Source organism: Chlorocebus sabaeus, chromosome 4 (assembly GCF_047675955.1).
Source record: "Chlorocebus sabaeus isolate Y175 chromosome 4, mChlSab1.0.hap1, whole genome shotgun sequence".
NCBI lineage: Eukaryota > Metazoa > Chordata > Mammalia > Primates > Cercopithecidae > Chlorocebus > Chlorocebus sabaeus.
The window spans coordinates 61,022,817-61,045,289 of NC_132907.1; the positions used below are offsets into that span (position 1 = coordinate 61,022,817).

At 42.2% G+C, this 22,473-nt stretch overlaps 1 protein-coding gene across 1 annotated transcript in view; it reads left to right on the top strand.

Moving 5' to 3' along the window:
• ADAMTS12 (ADAM metallopeptidase with thrombospondin type 1 motif 12) overlaps positions 1-22,473 on the top strand; it is a 372,068-nt gene that overhangs the window by 319,682 nt on the left and 29,913 nt on the right. Inside the window, exons 19-20 of the mRNA XM_007961310.3 lie at positions 7,167-8,285; positions 17,001-17,153. Of these exons, the coding sequence (XP_007959501.3) occupies positions 7,167-8,285; positions 17,001-17,153 (1,272 nt within the window). The remainder of the gene's footprint in view (positions 1-7,166; positions 8,286-17,000; positions 17,154-22,473) is intronic.

Below are 22,473 nucleotides of genomic sequence, written 5' to 3' on the forward strand. Positions count from 1 at the left end.
AATATGACAGTTTTTAGTATTCATAAGAAATGTTTTGTGTTTGGAAATGATTTGTAGGCTGGCTTTTCTCATTCTGTTGGAATTTCAGACTGTGCATAACGATTGCTGAGAAATCAGAGCCTCCCCAAAATTAAGTGTTATCCTCACTGAATAACTTCAAAAGCGCAGGAAAAAAATAAAGCCTTTCGCAAAAGATTTGAATAGACATTTCTCAAAAGAAGGCATACTCGTGGCAAACAGGCATATGAAAAAGTACTCAACATCATTATCATCAGAGAAATGCATATCAAAACTATAATGAGATACCATTTTTACCCCAGTTAAAATGGCTTACACCCAAAAGACGGCAAAAACAAATGCTGGTGAGGATGTGGAGAAAAGGGAACCCTCGTACACTGTTGGTAGGAATGTAAATAGTTTAACCACTGTGGAGAACAGTTTGGAGGTTCCTCAAAAAGGTAAAAGTTAAGCTACCACGTGATCCAGCAGTCCCACTGCTGGGTATATACCCAAAAAAAAGGAAACCAATCTATCAAAGAGATATCTGCACTCCTATGTTTGTTGCAGCACTGTTTACAATAGCTAAGATTTGGAAACAACCTAAGTGTCCCTCAACAGATGAACAGATAAAGAAAAGGTGGTACATATACATGATAGAGTACTATTCAGCCACAGAAATGAATGCGATTCAGTCATTTGCAACAACGTGGATAAACTGGAGATCATTATGTGAAGTGAAATAAGCCAGGCACAGAAAGAGAAATATTGCATGTTCTCACTTATTTTAGGACTCTAAACATCAAAACAATTGAACTTACGGACATAGAGAGTGAAAGGATGGTTACTAGAGGCTAGAAACAGTAGTGAGAGTTTGCAGGGAAGGTGGGGATGATTAATGGGTACAAAAAAAATTAGAAAGAATGAATAAGACCTACTATTTGATAGCACAATGAGATGACTATAGTTAATAATAACTTAATTATACATTTTAAAATAACTTAAAGGGTATAATTAGATGGTTTGTAACTGGAAGGATAGAAGCTTGAGGGGATGGATACCCCATTCTCTATGATGTGCTTATTTCACATTACATGCTGGCATCAAAACATCTCATGTACCCCATAAATATATATACCTACTACGTACCCATAAACATTTTTAAAAAGTGAAATGGAAAAAAAAATTTCAAATTTGTTTTTAGAGCAGAAGTTACATTTTACTTGAGACGAGAAATGCATTTGAATATATTTGATGGGACATTGGTGGAGACTCTAAAAGTAGACACACCCAGAGTCTAGGAAGATCTTTAATGGACCCTTCCTGTGCCTGACAAAAACACACAAACAAAACATTCACTTAACTAAGGTACTGAGAATCGATACAGTACAAAGCTCATTACAGGGGTGTTGGAATGCAGAGTAACCAAATAGACCGAATGCTGATGTTCACAAATGAGCTCTCTCTGGCTCTTGGGACAGAAGGCGTGGCTCAAAAGGCAATGCTATGTCTATTGCTAAGTGGGAAGCAAAGCTAGACTCATGTGAAGTCCCTGCCACCTGAGGGAAGACAGAGCATGGAGGACATTTTTGAGAGCCGCTGACCCTCTGGATTCCCCAATTCCAGGCACTCCTGTGGGGCTGGCCACCTGATATTCTGACCTTGTCACTCCCTCTTTTGGTGTGGAGTGTCATTAGTATCAACATCTCAGTTCTTCCCAGGCAACAGTAGCCTGTGCTCGGCCAGGGTTTCTGGAGGACAGATATGGGCACCTCTTTTTGCAACAACTACTCACGAAAAACCTGCTGAGAGCTATGTTGATTGTCCTCATCAGGTCTGATTTGTTTTAATTATCTAGGCTACTGTCTCAGTTCCCGAGGGCTGCCCTAACGAAGTACCACAAACGGGGCAGATTAAACAACAGGAATTTATTGTCTCACATCTGCAGAAGCTACAAAATCAAGGTCAAGGTGTTGGCAAAGTGAATTCCTTCTGAAAGCTGGGAGGGCGATTTGTTCCATGCCTTTCTCCCAGCTTCTGGTGGTTTGATGTCAATCTTTGGTGCTCATTGGCTTGTAAATGCATCACTCCAACCTCTGCCTTCATCTTCACATGACATTCTACCTGCCTGTGATCTCTGTGTTCAGATTCCCCTTTTGATATGGATACCATTAGGCCCAACCTAATGACCTTCTTGTAACTTACCTTTTTAAAGATCCTTTCTCCAAATAAGATCAAATTCTGAGATTGGGGGCATTGGGATTTTGACATATCTTTTTTGAGAGGGACACAATTCAACCCAAAACAGATACCTATGTGTTTTAGCTTGTTTTCAAAGCTGGTGTTTGTATGAGAGTTAATTATTCATGTATAAATTTCTGAGATTGTGCATTCAATGTTTTAATGCCCAAAGTATTCACTGTTTCTCTATTCAGCCCTTTAGCCCAAACCCTCTGATAAACTCTGACTGTGTTTTCGAATAAACTCTTTCTCAGCGCTACAGCTCAGTGCCAATTGTGAGCCTCCTCACCCCCAACAGTGGACCACAGGTTGGTGGAGTTGATAAATTTGGCAGCAAACCCCTTTCTCGGTGGGTTCCCCCACAAGAAGCCTGTATCCAGGATGGTGACAAGTGAGGGCAAAATGACTCCCAGAAAGCAGGGTAACAGGTTGACATGCTGCTTGCATAGTCCAGGGTTCAAAATTACGAGGTAAGGGTGTACGATAATCATAGCTGAAGTTGTTTTGGAGAATTCTGAAACTACCAATTGAGATGGGTTTGGAGTGTGGTGTCGTGTACTGCATTTATCTCATCTGTAGAGCTTGACAGTTCCTGAGCAGATTAACACAGTTGGAAGATGTACTGGAAGAAGCATGGAGCTGAATACAAAGCAGCAATGCCTGTTCTGCAGTGACTAGGAGAAAAGGCAAGTTCGTTTTCAGGCCCAATAAGCTTGGTAGACAGCTAACACTGTCCAGCTGGGCATACTGTGTCCCAGAACTAAGGAATGGCAATCGTGGGTTATTTGGAAGATTCAGCGCCTGCTGGCTAAGAAAAGTAGATGTGGATGAAAGGTTGGTGCACTGAGGGACGTATAAACTCCCAGATCCCAGGTCTTCATTAATCAGGTTTTGGGTTGCTATTTGGGAATGAGAACTATAGATGAGATCATCAGCTTTTCCAAGAGAAGTTAAAAAACAGGAATTTTATTAACATAAAATTTCTAATTTTTAAAATGTTGGCTACTATTTTGGTTTTCGTGTTTTGTTGGTTGGTTGGTTGGTAGATTGGTGGGTTTTAAGATTGAGCAAGCCAAAGAATACATGTCAGTGGACCACATGTAGCCATTAGGTTGCTACTTGGAACTCCTCTTCAAGAACCATCTTCTGTTTCAAAATATTAAAATCTAATGTATTTTAACTCAGCAACCAGCTAGATAGCTGAAGTAGTCTGTCTCTGTGTCCCCACCCAAATCTCATTTTGACTGGTAATCCAAATTGTATTCCCCATGTGTTGAGGGAGGGACCTCATGGGGAATGATTGGATCATGGGAGCAGTTCCCCCATTCTGTTCTTGTGACAGTGAGTTCCCTTGAGATCTGATCGTTTTATAAGGGGCTTTCCCCCTCTTCACTCTGCACTTCTCTCTCCTGTCACCATGTGAAGAAAGACATGTTTGCTTCCTCTTCCACCATGATTGTAAGTTTCCTGAGGCCTCCCCACCTATGCAGAACTGTGAGTCAATTAAACCTTTTTCCTTTATAAATTTCCCCATCTTGGTATTTCTTTATAGCAGCATGAAAACAAACTAATACAGTAGCTATTCTTTACTCCTGCCTTACTCTTTTAGGTTGAGCAAATTCACACCATCAGTAAGATTACTTAGTTCTTGTTGTTTGTAAATTTGAAAACCACATATCCATCTGTTAGCTTTAGGAAATCTGAATCTAAAAACATGCAGCAGTAAACCATTAGGGGGTGTGTAGGTCTCCACAGTATCTTGTAGACATGTGCCTGCACCCACCTCACCAAGACAGCTGCTCACTTCACACCTCCCTAATGAGACAGTTCTGTGTGTCACCCACAAGGGCAGTGGAAATTGGGGAACCCCAAGCCTTTTGTTGTGATCACTATTATTATTATCAGCATCATTATTAGAACAGTGATAATAATAGCTTTCAATCACTAATTGTCTTCATATATTATGCCACCTCTGTTAAGCCCATTGTTGAAGGTAATCCGCACAGTGGCCTGCAAAGGTAGGTGCTGCTGTCTCTGTTTCCAGGTGAGGAAGCTGACTTAGTTACTGAATCGCACAGGGAGTTAATATGATAGATCAGGGAATTTAAGCTATTTCTCAGAGGTTTTATAGTTTTTTTCTTTTCTTTTTTTTTTTACTTCATAGTTCACTGGGGAGGTGAAGGGGATATGCCCCTATAATTTTGCATTTTTAAAATTTTTGTAAAAGTGTACAAGTAAAGCTAACTTTTTTAGAGATATTAGCAACATTTCAAGTCAAAACAAACCAAAAAGAAAAAGAGAAGGAAGAGACAGAAAAGAAAAATAGAAGCGTTTCCTATTATGTTACTATCTAGTCTAATACTTCATGGAAAGGAAAGCCAAAAGAAGGTCACCTGCTGCCTGAGAAGAGCTGGCAGTAACTGGGATCTCAGTTATCAGTCAGCTCTCAGGACTGAGCCTGCCTGAGGCAGCCAGCATGGAAATGTGTTCACACATACAAAACTGATGAATTTTACAAAGTGGGGATTTGAAAATCCAAGAAGTTCAGATTAGAATGTAACAAATGGAGAGGGACTCCGCATGACTAAAATAGATGGAGCACAGAGTATCCTCCTACACAAGAAGGGAAGAAACAATGCAGCACATCAGGAAGATAAATACCTCCTGCCTTCCCTTTCCACGTCCAGGGAGAAGGGAGGCATGGATGCCAGAAGAGACTGTTCCCTCCCTGTTGGGCTCCGATACTTGCAGTTGCTAGCCTCCACTTTGGTAGGAAATCAGTGTGCATTAAGCATCATTTCCGCCCAAATTATTTTTATTATTATTTCAAAACAAACCTGGAAGTTCCATCTTGGAGCAACTTGTTTTAATATTTTGTGGACATCTTAAGTCAACAGCTTCACTGGTTGGGTCCAAATCCACAGTTGGACACTCCTTCAGCTGTACATTCTCCTGTGCTCACAGCATCTCCTGCTTTTCAAAAGAGCTGATTTCACAGAGCCGTTATACATCAGTGAGTGATTATGTTTGATTGAAACAAAATAAAGGAGAAGTTTTCTATGTCAATATTATGTTCCTACTTAGAGAAAATTGAAAATAGAACTTGAGAAGGCAAGGACTTTAAACTAAATGCAGAAGCTCATGAGTGAGAATTTTTCCATTCCTGATTTTTTTTCCAGGTAAAAGAGTCACTTAATTAATATGTACAAGGTGATCACTGTGTCCTCAGAACTATCCTAGAATTCCATTACGAATAAAAAACAGTTCCTGCCTTTGGATAGCTTTTCATAAATCAAAAATCACTGAGTGAACTCCATGGACAGCTACTTGTACAGGGTGTTGCACTAAGTTTGGGGATGGGGGTAAAAATAAATCTAATGCTGGCTGGGCACGATGACTCACGCCTGTAATCCCAGCACTTTGGGAGGCCGAGGTGGGAGGATCACGAGCTCAGGAGATTGAGACTATCCTGGCGAACACGTTGAAACCCCGTCTCTACTAAAAATACAAAAAAATTAGCCGGGTGTGGTGGCGGGCGCCTGTAGTCCCAGCTACTCGGGAGGCTGAGGCAGGAGAATGGTGTGAACACAGAAGACAGCTTGCAGTGAGCCGAGATCACTCCACTGCATGCCAGCCTGGGTGACAGAGCGAGACTCCGTCTCAAAAATAAAATAAAATAAAAAATAAATAAATAAATCTAATGCTTATTCTACAACTGACTTGCTGCCTTTCAAGTGAGTTCCTGGGTCTCAGGTTCCTCACTAGTGGAAGGCAGAATAACAGTTCCTGCCTTATACATCTCATAGGGACATCGTGTATATCACACAGAATAGTGTCTGTGCAGCCCTCTGAAATCATTATGCAGTCCCCATCCTTAAGAAACCTGCTTTGAGGTCAGGGATACGAGACAGAGAAATGCAAAATGACCAGTGAAGACCCCTGGGTGGTCTGTGTTCAAGTGCCAACTGTTTGGTGGTTGACTTCAAATGCCATTGGAAAGAAAAGCTAAAAATGGAACCGTTTGGTAAAAGTATGGATTTTTCAAAATATTTAGACATTTCGTGTTTTATAGCAACTCCGTATCTGCCATACACATGTGTTGAAATTGATGCAATGAACATTCTTTACCATGTATCCTGAGGAAGGCCCGTTCCATTAGGATTCCCCCAAAGGCAGTCTAGCTGCTTGGGCTTCAGCGTGGCATACAGAATATGGAGGGAACATTGGGGAGGGGCCCCTACCAGTACCCCAATGTATACTTCAGTGCCATGCTAAGGGCACTAACTCCTTGGGAAGGGCTACTTCCTACCTTTGATTAACTATGTACCTTTAAATTTTAGAGTAGGTCTTGCATCTATGCACCTGTGTGAGTATGGTGATTATCTAGCTTTTAATCTGATTCCACCTGCCACAGGCAAGTGAAAATGGAGCTTAAGGTACCTGGGGAAAATGTGTGAGTTATGATGGTTGCTTTCTAAATATAAAGGGAAATGTTCCTTATACCGAATTTCATATTCCAGAGAATATGCACACATTATACATTAATTTAATAAAATCACAATCCCAGAAAAGAGATAATGTGACTTACTAGCTCTTTAAAAGGTTTGGTGACTTGTGTAAACCATTGCACTCATTTTGGATCCCACCATCCACGGTTCACAGCCCAAAGGGAATGTAGTTTGACTACGTCATGGTTTACATTTTCAGTTTGTAAAGAATAAATGGTTGAGACTGAGTCCCAGCTGGTCTCCAGGATATACACATTTCCGTGGAAAACTGAAAGAGCACAGAAACCAAATGTAGAGATAGCAGACAATTTTAGCTGCATAGTTCAGTTTCCATGAGGCCTGTTTTGATCTGTTATAGACCTGACCATGAGAACAAAAGCATCTTCTCTCACCAGGCTAACAGCTGTTTCTCTCTTCTAGTGTTCTGTTTCCTGTGGTGGTGGAGTGCGGATTCGCAGTGTCACATGTGCCAAGAACCATGATGAACCTTGCGATGTGACAAGGAAACCCAACAGCCGGGCTCTGTGTGGCCTCCAGCAATGCCCGTCTAGCCGGAGAGGTCTGAAACCCAACAAAGGCACTATTTCCAGTGGAAAAAACCCACCAACACCTGAGCAGGACCCCGTAAAGCCCGTCCCTCTACCTACATCCAGGCCCAGAATGCTGACCACACCCATAGGGCCTGAGTCTATGAGCACAAGCCCTGCAACAATCAGCAGCCCTCGTCCTACCACAGCCTCCAAAGAAGGAGACATGGGTGGGAAACAGTGGCAAGATAGCTCAACCCAACCTGAGCTGAGCTCTCGCTATCTCATTTCCACTGGAAGCACTTCTCAGCCCATCCTCACTTCCCGATCCGTGAGCATTCAGCCAAGTGAGGAAAATGTTTCCAGTTCAGATGCTGGTCCTACCTGGGAGGGAGGCCTTGTAGCTACAACAAGTGGTTCTGACTTGTCATCTTCCCGCAACCCTATGACTTGGCCTGTGACTCCATTTTACAATACCTTGACCAAAGGTCCAGAAATGGAGATTCACAGTGGCTCAGGGGAAGACAGGGAACAGCCTGAGGGCAAAGAGGAAAGCAACCCTGTAATATGGACCAAGATCAGAGTACCTGGAAATGACGCTCCAGCGGAAAGTCCAGAAATGCCACTTGCACCTCCACTGACACCGGATCTCAGTGGGGAGTCCCCGTGGCCACCCTTCAGCACAGTGATGGAAGGACTGCTCCCCAGCCAAAGGCCCAGTACTCCCAAAACTGGGACACCCAGCGTTGAGGGCATGGTTACTGAAAAGCCAGCTGACACTCTACTCCCTCTGGGAGGAGACCACCAGCCCAAACCCTCAGGAAAGACAGCAAACCATAACCATCTGAAACTTCCAAACGACATGAATCAAACAGAAAGTACTGAACCAGTCCTGACTGAGGAGGATGCAACAAGTCTGATTGCCGAGGGCTTTCTGCTGAATGCCTCCAATTACAAGCAGCTCACAAACGACCATGGCTCTGCACACTGGATCGTCGGAAACTGGAGCGAGGTAAGACATTTCCTACCCAAGGCCTGGTGTTACATGGAAAAAAGCTAGGCGTGTTAAATTCATGTGAAAATTTCAAAATGAACTTGCGTTAAAATATATTCTGTGAAAACAAAAGGAAGCAGTCAGACCATGCCCTCACCTCCCTCCTTACCCCCCTAACTCTCCAAATGGAAAAAACAAAATTATATAAATTATATAACTTGTGAAGTTTTATAGATATATTGTCTAGCTTTTAATCTGGTTCTACCTGCCACAACCAAATGAGAGTTCCTGCCTTGTACATTTCATAGGGATATTGTGTATATCACACAGAATAATGTCTGTGCAGCCCTTTGAAATCATTATGCAGTCCCCATCTTTAATAAACCTGTTTTGAGGTCAGGGATACAAGACAGAGAAACGTAAACTGAACAGTGAAGACCCCTGGGTGGTCTATGTTCAAGTGCCAACTGTTTGGTGGTTGACTTAAAATGTCATTGGAAAGGGAAGCTAAAAATTTATATATAGGGAAGGAGAACAAATGCAGTGAGATATACTGAAACGTACCCTGAACTAAGCCAGGAAGCCTGGACAGTCGACTGTGTAATCATGGTAAATTCATCTATCTTTCTGAGCCTTTTTTTTTTTTTTTTTTGCCTACAGAATGATAAGGCAAGTGTAGATTATCTCTAATGTTCCTTCCAGCTATAAACTGCAATGATCCTATGATGAAGGACGACTGAAAAGGCCTGAGTTCACATTTCATTAAAAAACCTAGTTTTGAGACGTGGTTTAAAATTGTGAAGTAATCACAGATAGAATGGAAACCTAAGACAAAACTTGTTAAAACAATTGTATAGCTCGCCATATCAGTGATTTTTTTTCCTTTTCTTTTTGGTTTGTTTGAGTGCTTGCATTTAAAAAATTCATTTTGGCTTATTGAAAGAATTGTAATATAGAGGAAGAAGAAAATAAGCATGATGACATCATGCCAGCTCCTATTTTCATGCTCCAGAAATTTGGCTAGATATTTGTCTTTCCATTTCTAGAACTAATTATATCCTTTGAAGCATCAAAATCATTTCTCACCTATTTGAAATCTGAATATGCAGTATACAAACTTGTTAATAGAATGTAACAATGCAAAAGAGGACTTTGCAGCAAAGTAATCACATGTTCAAATCATTCAGCATTTTTATGACATTTCATGACTCATCTCCCCAGCTAAAGGGAAGTAAACTTTTAGCAGCTGATATAAAAATAGCAATTTTAAGTATAACAATTTATAAAGCATGTAATTTACAAACCATTTTCACAGGTAGTCTCTTATTTTTCCCTTTTGATGGTCCTGATGAGTAGGTGTCTCACTGATACCAATTTACAAATAGAAAAAGAGATTTGTAACAGTTAACTGATTTCTCTGAAGACACAATTGGATGATGAACCTTCTATCTCTTCCCACTCTGATCTGCTATCTCTCTAGTGGATTTTAGCACCAACTGACAACTTAACTATACAAAATTCTTTTATATAAATTAATCAACATCATTGGTCATGGAATTGACTGGAATCAATAAATAGGTAAATTCAAACCACCTCCAAAATTTCTTGCATTAAATACTATAATTGTTTGCATTTGAGCTATGTTTTCACTTTGATTTATGTTTGATTTCTAATATGAGTTATCACATTTTCTGTCATCTTATCATCTCCATTTAGAGGTAAAGAATTCAGATTCAGAGATAGAGAAGATTTTCATGCTTACAGTAAGTCAATTCGTTGAAGGAAGGAGATGAGTGGGTCTCATGACTCCTGACATTTCAGTCCTGTTTCTTTCCTAATCAGTTTCCTTCCTAAGCATGCATCAGGCTTTATAAGCATGATTTTATGCTAATGAGCATAAATTCTCTCATTTAATCCTTACCACAGTCCCAGGAGATTGGTAGTATTTTCCCTATTGCAGAGGCAAGGAAACTGAAGCTGAGAGAATTTAAGTGGCTAACCAGAATTGTACAAACCTGTGAGCGACGGGGATTTGAACTCAGACAGATGGACTTCAGAACCCATGACCCCTGGCTCTGCAAATCAGAAAATATTACCATCCTCTGTGTCTTTGATTTTATTTGTTTCTTCTTTGGTCATATTACATATGAAAATAATGCCAGTTATGTGGTGACCTTGGGTAGACAAATGAGAAAATCACATAGTTCACAAGAAAGTTCTTTAAAATAACGTTGAGGCCACTCATGGTTACTTGAGTTCACAGGGGCAAATTGTCCCTCTATTACCACAGTGGGTCCAGGCTAGATGTTTTGAAACAAAATGGATCTCTTTAGGTGTTTTTGAAGTGATAGTGTTCAGATTCCCCCAAAGGCAGTCCAGCTACTTGTGCTTCAGCATGTCCTGCAGAATGCGGAGGGAACACTAAGGAGAGGCACCTGCCAGCACCTGTCAAACAGTACTCTCAAGGATATATTTTCTTCCTAAATCATGGTATCCCTAAAGGGCAGATAAGCAGGACTACTGTCTTCCTTCAGTTGACGTGGTTTAGACAGTGTGTGGCTTCTGTGGACTGAAAAACAAAGAAAACAAGTTGTAGAAGTGGAGGCTACTAATTAATCTGTATTTTGATATTTAGTTAATGGCAATAAGGTCTGAAAGCACTTACAATTAATGACACTGTGGGCCATGAGAATAAAACAGCCTAGGTCAAACAGAATATGAAAGAGTAGGCGATAAAAGGCATACGTGTAGGATTCACATCAGAACCATTCAAATACAAATGACATGTGTACGTATGCATATGTAATTAGAAATCACACTTGCCTACACTCGCACACATTAGGAGGGCTAGGCTTCTGTAACAAATAAAGCCCAACGAGTAATGGCTCACCAGAAGAGATGTTGACTTCTCAGTCATGTGGCAATACAAGGTGATTCCAGTCTGCAGTGCTGATGGTAGAGGATGGTGCAGTCATTTGGGAACCCAGGCTGACAATGGCTCTACCATCTTCCCATCATCAAATTTGCCCTGGGGTCACCATCCCAGTCAATCAGAAAGGGAAAAGAGCGTAGAGGCACGCCTGCAGGAGGTTGTATGCCCCAAGCCTTGAAGTGCGACAAATCACTTCTGCCTACATTCCATTGTCTAGAACTAGGTCACATGATCAAACCAAACTCAAGGAAGCTGGGAAATGCAACCCAATTATGTGCCCAGAAGAAGAAAAAGGATCATGGCAAATACCTAGCAATCTCTGCCGCTGACTGTAGGGAGCCTATTCCAAAGCAATGAGGATTTTGACCTATTGGGAGGTCATTGCAATAGTCCAGATGAGGCATGAGAACTATAAGAAGAATGTTCAGGATGAAGAGGGGAAAATATATCTGATATATATTTGAACTTAAAATCAGGTAAATAATTGGATATGGGGAAGGAAGAAGAGAGAGGAGAAGAGAAGGAGTCTGTCACTGACTCATTGACTTTTTTTTGAGACAGGGTCTCACTCTGTCACCCAGGTTGGAGTGCAGTGATTTGATGATAGCTCATCGCAGTCGTGAACTCCTTGGCTCAAGCAGTCTTCCCACCTAAGTCTTCCGAGTAGATAGGAACAGGTGCCAACCACTGTACCCAGATAATTTTTTTATTATTTTTTGCAGAGATGGGAGTCTTGTTATGTTGACCAGGCAAGTCTGGAACTCCTGGCCTCAAGCAAAATTCTGCCTCAGCCTCCTGAAGTGCTGAGATTATTGGCATGAACCACTATTCAATTTGGGTTTTTGGCTATTCCATTTGAATTGACTGTCATTGGCTATTCAATTTGAATCAACTATTTAATTTGAATTTTTGTTTGCTGGATGGTGCTCCTATGAACTGAAATTGTCTCTAAAAACAAAATGGTAGTATGATGATCCAGATATTAGTTTTTTTCCCATCCTCTTATCTTTTCATTCATCACCAAAACCCAGAGCAGTTGTGGAATTATGGAATTTAAGTGTGTTTTAATTATTTTGTCTTGAGAACATTTAATACATGTTAATTAATTGATAAATGTTAATTGATTTAATGAGACATTACTATATCCATGCAAACTAAGCCAAAATAAAGTACACATCAACTATGATTACTGTTTGAGCTCAAAGGTTAATTAACACGTTTTGATTATAGTAAATCAAAATACAAAGAATTAAGTCTATCTCAAACGTCAGTATCTGACTTTGACAGAAATAAACTATTATTGAATACATTATGGCTCACAAAAAAAAAAAAAAAAACAAACCTGGCAACAGCAGTGGAACCATTAACAGCTATTAATTCCTGGCAGTTTGGCTGGAAAAAGAATATTGGCTCAGATTCTAGAGTTTTCAAAGCTGTAAGGACTATTACTACAATAGAGCTCCACATTCGACAGGAGTCCCCCCTTGTGACAGGGCCTGGTGCCTGCTCCCTTTGTGCATGTTTTGAGAGAAAATGTTTAATAAATAGAACTGAAGGCCAGCGCAGTGGCTCACACCTGTAATCCCAGCACTCTGGGAGGCTGAAGTGGGTGGATCACTTGAGGTCAGGAGTTCGAGACGAGCCTGGGCAGCATGGCGAAACCCCGTTTCTACAAAAAATATAAAAATTAGTCAGGCGTGGTGGCGTATGCCTGTAGTCCCAGCTACTCAGGAGCCTGAGGCATGAGAAACACTTGAATCCGGGAGGCAGAGGTTGCAGTAAGCCAAATTCGAGCCACTGCACTCCAGGCTGGGTGATAGAGTGACACCCTGTCTCAAAAAATAATTATAATAATAATAAATAACTGTCAGAGATGTCACGGTTCAGAATGAAAAGTCTGAGTTTTGAGTTCCTCACTGTCCTTGATTTTTATTTCTGCCTATTCCTGAAGCTATTTCTTTGGGGTTGCCTCTCTCCATAATGAGTCACTTATCTCCCATTCACCACATCTTAGAGCCCATAGACTCACCATTTATATCAATTTTCCTCTGTCCTACAGAAAAAGACATTGTAATCGTTTTTCAAGTCAGTGTCACCTCATCATTCCTGTCCTCTCCTCTTTATGTCCGTTGTTAGTCTAAGGCCCAGTGGTTTCTAATCTGATGGTAGGAGGAATTTACAGATGAAGGAAGATGCTTTTGTTTGTTACAACAATGTGGGGAAGGGGCTGCAACTAGCATTCAATGTCTGAGAGGCATGAATGATAAAAGTCTCGTGACATTCAGCAAAGTCCCTTATAAGGAAGAATTGTTGGGTCCCAAATGCCAACAGATGAGAGTGAAGGACCTCAGTTACTACTCCTGCTTAGAACACCTGCCCTTGCCTCCTTGCTGGTCTACACACCTCCAGCCTCTCCCTTCTCCTATCTTTTCCACACACTGTTGCACAAGACATGAGTCTGCCAAATTCATCCTCCAAAAAGCTATTCTAATCATTCCAAACTCCTGCTCATAAGTCTTTGATATCTCCTCATTTCATACTTGTTCAGATAAAATCTACTGTAACCCAATATCCAACAGCCTTCCCAGGCTTACATAATCAAGCTTTCAAAACGTACTGGCTCCTACTTTTCTTCATCCATGCTAAGCTTCAACAGCTCAGTTGCCTTAAACCTCCTGCCTCGCCCAGTCTGGGGTCTCTGTTCATGCTGGTTCCTCTCCCTGGAACTTCCTTCCCCTTTTCATCTGCCGTTTTAAATCCTACCTGTTCAGGATCAAGCTTTGAGCCTGATCTTACACAAAGCTTTTCCTGATCCCTAAAACAGGAAGTGATTTATAAAGTTCCTTGGGTGTGATCTGAAATCACTCTTGCAATGTCCTCCCGCCTTCTGGCCTATGGGAGTCTGTCCACTGCCCCATTGGACACAGCGCATTCCTTTAATTGTGTTTTCAAATATTAAGTAATTGATATAAAAGCTGAGCTAACACTGTAAGTAGGTATAAACCTTGAAGCCAGACTTTCTGGGGTTTAGTCCTGACTCAGTAAATTACCAGCTGTACATCCTCACTCTACCTCATTTCCCTCATCTATGAAATGAGGATGATGATAATGCCCAACTCATATGACTTAGGAGATAAAAGGAATAACTCTGTGTAAGGTACTCAGAAGAATGTCGGGCACATAGGAAGTACTCAGTAAGTGTTTGCTCTGATCCATATTTACAAAACAGAGAACTTCAGTGCTATGCAGCGTGCATGGGTATGGCTCTTATTTTGATAGAGACTCACCTGTCATTGAATTGCCTCATCATTCAGTCAGATCCCTTGGGCCAGTCAGTTAACTGTAAACTGTGGTCGTATAGAATGGAAGTGACAGCACAATTTTCCACAGCATTTCAGAGCACTGTTCATATGGTGCTGATGTGACCCCGAGCATCATTTCCAGTTCTGAACACCTGGACACTGACCCTTGACTTGGTTAGTCAGTCACCACAGGGTCACTGGGTGTAATGAGCCCTCATCCTCTAGCAGGCCAGCCCAGGTTTACTTTCATAGCAGAGGCAGGGGTCCAAGAGCAAGAATGGAAAGCAGCAACTCTTGAGAACTGGAACAGCATCATCCACTGCTTTCTGTTGGCCAAAGCAAGTCACAAGAACAGCCCTGATTCAAGAGCTGGAGAAATAAATTCCACCTTTGGATGAGAGAAGCTACAAAGTCCCCTTGCAAAGAGCATGGGTTTAAGGAAGTATGAACGACGCAGGCCATTAGTGCAATCTATAGCACTTCAGCTGTTATCTCTATTACCTAGATACATAATATGATACAAAGGAGAAAGTGCCAGGAACTTAACAAAAGAAATCAAATCCTAAAGAATTTTGAGGAGAATGTATTACTTCTATAACTGACCCACTTGGAAAAGATGATGATGTAGTAGAAAATAATTTCTACTTTTCTCTTTCTGTGATCTACAGATTATCTACCTAAGAACTCTATTATGTTATATATGTGTTATAACACAAGAACATGCACAAAATGAAACATGAAATTATATGGAGAGTGAAGGCTGGGTGCGGTGGCTCATGCCTGTAATCCCAGCACTTTGGGAGGCCAAGGAGGGCAGATCACCTGAGGTCAGGAGTTTGAGACCAGCCTGGTCAATTTGGTGAAACCCTGCCTCTGCTAAAAATACAAAAGTTACCTAGGTATGGTGGCATGCACCTGTAATTCCAGCTACTCGAGAGGCTGAGGCAGGAGAATTGCTTGAACCTGGGAGGCAGAGGTTGCAGTGAGCCAAGAACATGCCACCACACTCCAGCCTGGGCAACAGGGCGAGACTACATCTCAAAAAAAAAAAAAAAATTATATGGAGAGTGAAGATACAGCAAGAGAAACATAAGTCTGGTCTTTATTTACAGCCTATCAAACCTTAAGCATGTCATAGATGGAACCTCCATTCTGTCTTTTTTAAATTCAGCACTGTGTTTTGCTCATCCAGAAACAGCCCCTTTTAATGAGGATGAGCAGCGGAGAGGGGATGCAAGAAAAATCAGTTACAGGAAAGAATCAGGTACATAAAAGGGAATAAATTATGTGGTGGACATTTGCATCGTTTTCAAAGTGACCCCCTGCTAAACCTGAGATATTTAAGAATTATAAACAAACAAAACCACTTTGAGGGGAATGAGCTGTATGTGTGGCAAAAGGCGACTGAATTCTTCACCACCAGTGGATCGAGGGATGAAAAGCATCATGCTATAACATCTTTCTAACTCCAAGTGTGATCTGAGGACCAACAGCATCGGCAGCACCTGGGAGCTTGCTAAAAGGCACAATCGCCTCCCCTTCCCAGATCTACTGAATCAGAATCTGCATTTAGCAAGGTCCCCAGGTGATTCATATGGTCCCTAAGGTTTGAGAAGCACTACTGTAACAAATACTGTTCTGGGTTTGAGAGACAGAAAACCCTTTGGGCAGGTCAGCTCTGAAAGCCTGTCTCTTCATCTACACCATAATGATACCAGTCTACAACGCAGGTTTGTCTTGGAGGGAAATAGGTGAGATAGTATCCTTCAGTGTTAGAGAGGAGAGGCAAGGGGCAGGCACCTAGACCTGACATCCACTGTGAACAGCATTGGTAGGAAATGTGGCAGCTTCTCTGCAGCCCCCTGGGCAATCATGCCAGGATAATTAATTTTGTTTTCTTTTAAGACAGGATCTCACCCTGGCACCCAGGCCGGAGTGCAGTGGTGCAATCATAGCTCACTGCAGCCTCAAATTCCCAGGTTCAAGCAGTCCTCGCCACCCAGCCTCCTAAGTAGCTAGTATTGCAAGTACACAACACCACACCTGGCTAATTTTTAAATTTCTTTACAGATGGGTTCTCCCTATGTTGCCCAGGTGATCTGAAACTCCTGGGCTCAAAGGATCCTCCTGCCTCAGCCTCCCAAAGACTGAGGCATGAGCCACTGCACCTGGCCTGCCAGGATAAGTTTTAAAGGGAAGCAAATTTCCATTTGCATTGAATTTTTCTTCCACATACAAATCAGGGTTTCTCAACCACGGTTGTTTGTTAAAATCAGCTGGGGAGTTATTTTTAATACTGAGCATCCCTGGGTCCTACCCCAAGAGATTCAGATTAATTTGCGTGGGTGGGGTGCCCCAAGTGTTGGTAATTTTTAAAAAGCTCTGTGGGCAGTGTTAGTGAGCAGCCGGGACTGAGAACTGACTCCAGGATCCCAGCAATGGGGCACGTGTGGGAAGGTGACACTCAGCCTCTGTCATCTCTCTCCTTCCCTGCCACAGTGCTCCACCACGTGTGGTCTGGGGGCCTACTGGAGAAGGGTGGAGTGCAGCACCCAGATGGATTCCGACTGCGCGGCCATCCAGAGACCTGACCCCGCAAAGCGATGCCATCTCCGTCCCTGTGCTGGTTGGAAAGTGGGAAACTGGAGCAAGGTAACTTATCAGGCTTGGCAGAGTCTTGGATGTAGAGAAGGTGGGGATGGGTTGAGGAGGGAATCTTATATAAGCACTTGCCAAAGTCTTTTTTTTTCTACCTTTCTGCTTCCCTTTTGCCTCTTATAAAATCAGGGATGAGTAAATCATGGGCATTACCATAGGCCTACTTCAAGTTACACAAAAGTCTTAGAAGTAGAGTTTTTATTAACCCACATGTGGTAACCCACCTGACCTTTCTCTTACAAGATAAACCAGAAAAGTTAAGTTTGGGTTATTAATTCCTTCTCCAGCATGCAATGCTATTTCTATATTACTTCAATTTAGCATTTTAATGAATAATCCTATATTATCACATATATAATTAAATCATGAATCACCTGTGCTTTACAAAGCAAATATACGGTTTAATCTTCCAGACCCAAAATGAAAAGAAAGCTGAGATATAAAGAATAATTGGTCTTTAAAAGCATACTCCCCGCACTGATCTTCTTATTTATTTTTATTTTTCTGAGACAGATTCTCGCTCTGTCACCCAGGCTGAAATGCAATGGCGTGATCTTGGCTCATTGCAACCTCCGCCTCCCGGGTTCAAGCGATTATCATACCTTAGCCTCCTGAATAGCTGGGATTGCAGGCATCCACCACCATGCCAGGCTGATTTTTGTATTTTTAGTAGAGATGGGGTTTCACCATGTTGGCCAGGCTGTTCTCGAACTCCTGACCTCAAGCGATCCACCTGCCTCGGCCTCCCAAAGTGCTGAGATTGCAGGCATGAGTCACCGTACCCAACCATACTGATCTTTTTGAAGTGCAATTTTACCATCTTTGCTAATCTTACTGTGATTACTTATTTTGCTGTGCTGTCTGCATAGTTCCTTGTGAAAAGAATGTATCTGGTTTTCAGATTAGTTAGCCTTGGTGCTTTGAGACACTAACTAGGCCTGATCTGCTTGTCATGGCTGGACTGGGGCTTAGCCAGCCCTTGGGGGATAATTCAGGGCTCTAAGACACTGGTCAGCGGTGAGATTGAGGGTCAGTTGGCAGGTAGGGAGTACAGAGGTGTGAGCTGTGCATATACCTGTTTGCCATACATGCTCAACCCTAGGAAGCCTGGTCCACCTCTGTCTTCTCTCCAGGAAGATGGTTCCTCTTGATAGCTGAGACACAGGAGAAAGGAAAAGAAAGAGCTATCCAAGAGGTTTAGGGAAGATGATGTCACCTCTAGACATTCGTTTCTTCATCTAGTGAAGAGCTCATGTCCCCAGACAAATAGGACCCAGAGGTGTTACACTGGGCATTTCTGTCTCTGGTTCTCCTGGCAGACTTAGCATCAGACAGGAACATGGGATGTTCCTGTCTGATGGTTGGTCTTTAGGACCCTTTCCCAAAGCAAGGCTCTGGTCTTTGGAAGAGAGGGGCTGTGAGGCTACTCCTTGAGAAAATTACCACCTTCTTTCTCCTTCTGTATCATTTTTCTTTCAAGAATCAATACTGGTCTTTTTTATTTCTCTTCCAACTCATAACAAACTCAGGATCCAACAAGGACTGAAAGTTTGGCTACAACTTCTCTTCCATATCCAGAGGAATCTCAGGAAACATCTCATATACCTGAGCTTGCCAAATGGTGACCAAGTCCTAAAGTTCCACTTTCCTCTCACTGGGAATAGTCATTTTGCTGGAAATTACATGGCTCATGAAAAGGACAGATGTGTGAAATAGCTTGCGTTTTGAAAAGGTCAGCTCCAGCCTGAGGGACTCTAGCCAGTGCAAACCCTGGATGAGAGATCAGCAAGCTCATCTCTGGGGTCCGGCCTCCTAAGGAAAGCCTGGCTTGACTCCTTGCCTGGCCTATAGGGTCTCTCTCATGCCTCTCTCTCTCTCTCATGGCCTATAGGGTTGCAGATATATTGGTGAATCTCTGTAGTGCCCTGAGTGGTTTTGTAGGAGTTATTTCCAACACATCATCAAATTCAGCTAGAATGAGGTAACTGCTATATCTAAAATCTAATCCTCAAAATTACTCTATTCCTACTAGTAAAGAAAGTGTCTCTTTTGTTAGATAATAGATAAACCTTATATCAAAGATACTATTTAACTACTGATTGTCAGTTGCCGTGATTTTTGTTTTTTCTGACTACTATTATGGGTATTGCATACATCAGCAGTCCCTAACCTTTTTGGCACTAGAGACCAGTTTTGTGATCTCTACAGAATTCTTTTCCACGGACTGGGGAAATGGTTTTGGGATGATTCAAGCATGTTACATTTATTGTGCACTTTATTTCTATTATTATTACATTGTAATATATAATGAAATAATTACACAACTCACCATAATGTAGAGTCAGTGGGAGCCCTGAGCTTGTTTTCCTACAACTAGATGGTCCCATCTAGGGGTGATGGGAGACAGTGACAGATCATCAGGCATTAGATTTTCATAATGAGTGTGCAGCCTAGATCCCTTGCATGCGCAGTTCACAATAAGGTTTGCATTCCTATGAGAATCTAATACTGCTGCTGATCTGACAGGAGGTCGAGTTCAGGCAGTAATGTAAGTGATGGAGAGCAGCTGTAAATACAGATAAAGCTTTGCTTGCTCGCCTGATGCTCACCTCCTGCTGTGCTGCCTGATTCCTAACAGGCTGAGATATAACAGACTAGGGATTGGGGACTCCTGGCATACATGTCTTGTCTTTCCTAGAGATATTAACTTAAATTTTATCTCAAATCTTGATTATTGTGACCCCTTTTTCTAATTAATATTTTCTTTGAGGTGAAGTCTCACTTTGTCACCCAAACTGGAGTGCAGTGGCCCAGTCACAGCTCACTCCAGTCTCAACCTCCTGTGCTTAAACAATACTCCTGCCTCAGCCTCAAGTAACTGGAGACCCCTTTTTCATATGGATGTCTGAAGTCCACATCATGTGCTAGGAAAGATTTGAAGGCCTTCCCTCTCAGCTTCATTAACTCTGATAGGCCTTTTATGCTGTCTTTGTGACAGACCTCCAAAATCTAGAGCAGGAAAGAGGATCCCTGGGTTTGCCTTTAAATATCGAGAGAGTTTAGATTCTGCCAAATTAATCATTTGCCTTTTCACAGATACTTTCTCAGAACGAAAAATTCTAATTTTAACTGGAATTTTCTGCATTATTCCAGCAATCTCTCCTCCAGATCCAGAAACACTTTAATTCTCATAGGATGACAGGGTATGTTGCAGCCTCACCTGAACCCACAGGCATCATACCTGAGGCATCCAGGTTACTCACCAAGAACTTTTACCACTGTGATTGTGGTCTGGATTGCAGTTGTTTTAGTGGCTTATTTCTCTAATACCATACTTCTTGATGAAGCCTGATAGAACTGCTGTGAACATTTTCTCATATATATATGTCAGGTTTATGACTATAGCAAAGGTCATGTTGCAGTCCGAAGGGAGTGGGTGGATGAGCAGAAAGAACACTCAGGGGCCGTAGGCTGGTGAAAGATTATTTTATTCAGCACCAACTCTCATCAGCAGCTTTCTCACACTGCCCGCGCCGTCTCGGCTGCTTAGTCTGGCTCCCACGTACAGCTGCATGGCTGACTCTCCCTTGCTTTCAGGGTCAGCAGCTTAACTCTTTCTTTCTCTCTGGGCATGAGCGAGTCAAGCTGTGTCCTGGCTCCCCTCTGTCCATCTTTGCAGATGGACAGCTTTGGCTCTCTCTCTTTCTCTTGGTGCCAGCGTGACTGCACAGTGTCAAACAGGGCAGTTATACCTTTTACAGACAACAGTGGCTTAGAGCCAAGTGATGGCCTTCCCATGTGAAGGCTACATGGCTGTAATAACAAGTGGAGTTACACACCTGCACTCTAAACTTGCTGAGTCACACAGGATGAAAACAGCCTACCTCGGCCTTTCCTTCACCAAACCACAGCCCTGTTCCTTACAACATGGCAGAGGACCGAGACATTCAGATCTCTACCTTTCCAGTGTCTGGAAGTAGTTTATCGCAGTGGCTTGCTTCCTCTTCATGCATTAATCTGTCTGAAACAAAATCAAGTTTGTCATCCTCAGGTTTGTCCCAGAGGCAGTCTTGTAAAAATGCAATTCTGCACTATTGAATCCCAGAGGGGCTTGACTTGGAATCAGACGTATCTGGGATGATAACCCTACTCTGTCGCTAATCAGCACGTGACACTGGCCATTCGTCTAACTACTTAGGAGCTATAGTTTTCTCACTCCTGAAATGAAGTGGATGATATTGCCTCTACTTACTTTGTAGAATTGTTGTAAGGATCAAAAGAGAAAATTTATGCAATGAACTCTGTACATGATAAAAGACCATTGAAATAAGGCCCTGGACAAACATCGAGCTCTGGGTAAAGGTTAGGGCTGGCTATTGGACATTTACGAATCTCTGCTTCCTGGACTTGGGGCAGGAGGCCTGTGGACAGGTTAGTGAAGTAAGCCCTGCCAATGGAGAAACTGACTTGAGAAAGTGTTCACTCCCCAGTACTACACAGTCAGGGTGCTCAACGTGTTCCTGAACTCTGGAGGATTTGACCTACCGTGGGTGCTAGTGCTGCCACGTGCCTGACATTGCATGGAAGCTTTGGATAAATAATTTTATTTTTACCATAATACAGGACTTTATAATTCCCACTAAGGAAACTAGGGCTTAGAGTATTTAAATCACCAATATATACTTGATCACAAAACTAATATTAAATAGTCTCAATTCTAAGAAACCGTCACCTGGAGGATTATGTCATTTTAACTATACAGCTTTTCAGAAAAAAATGAGACACTACACAATTAATATGTACATCAGTTGTAGGACACATGCCAGTTTCAGAATGTTAAAATTTGTATGCGGGAGGCTGGGCGCAGTGGCTCATGCCTGTAATCTCAGCACTTTGGGAGGCCAAGGCAGGTGATCCCTTGACCTCAGCAGTTCAAGACCAGCCTGGGCAATATGGCAAAACCCCATCTCCACTGAAAATACAAAAAATTAGCCCGGCTTGGTAGAGCGCATGCCTGTAGTCCCAGCTACTCAGGAGGCTGAGGTGGGTGGATCACTTGAGCCCAAGAAGCAAAGGTTGCAGTGAGCCAAGATTCTGCCACTGCACTCCAGGCTGGGCAACAGAGTGAGACCCCATTTTTTAAAAAAAAATTCATATGGGAGAAAAAGTGATTCTTCTGATGGCAGAAATGTAGTAAGAGATAAAAATGAGCTTGAAAAATCCTCAGCTGGGTTTGACAGCAAAACCATGCATCATGAGCAGCTCCACACACTTCCTCACTGACATTTTGTCTGCTTCTTCTGAAGTTTTGAGA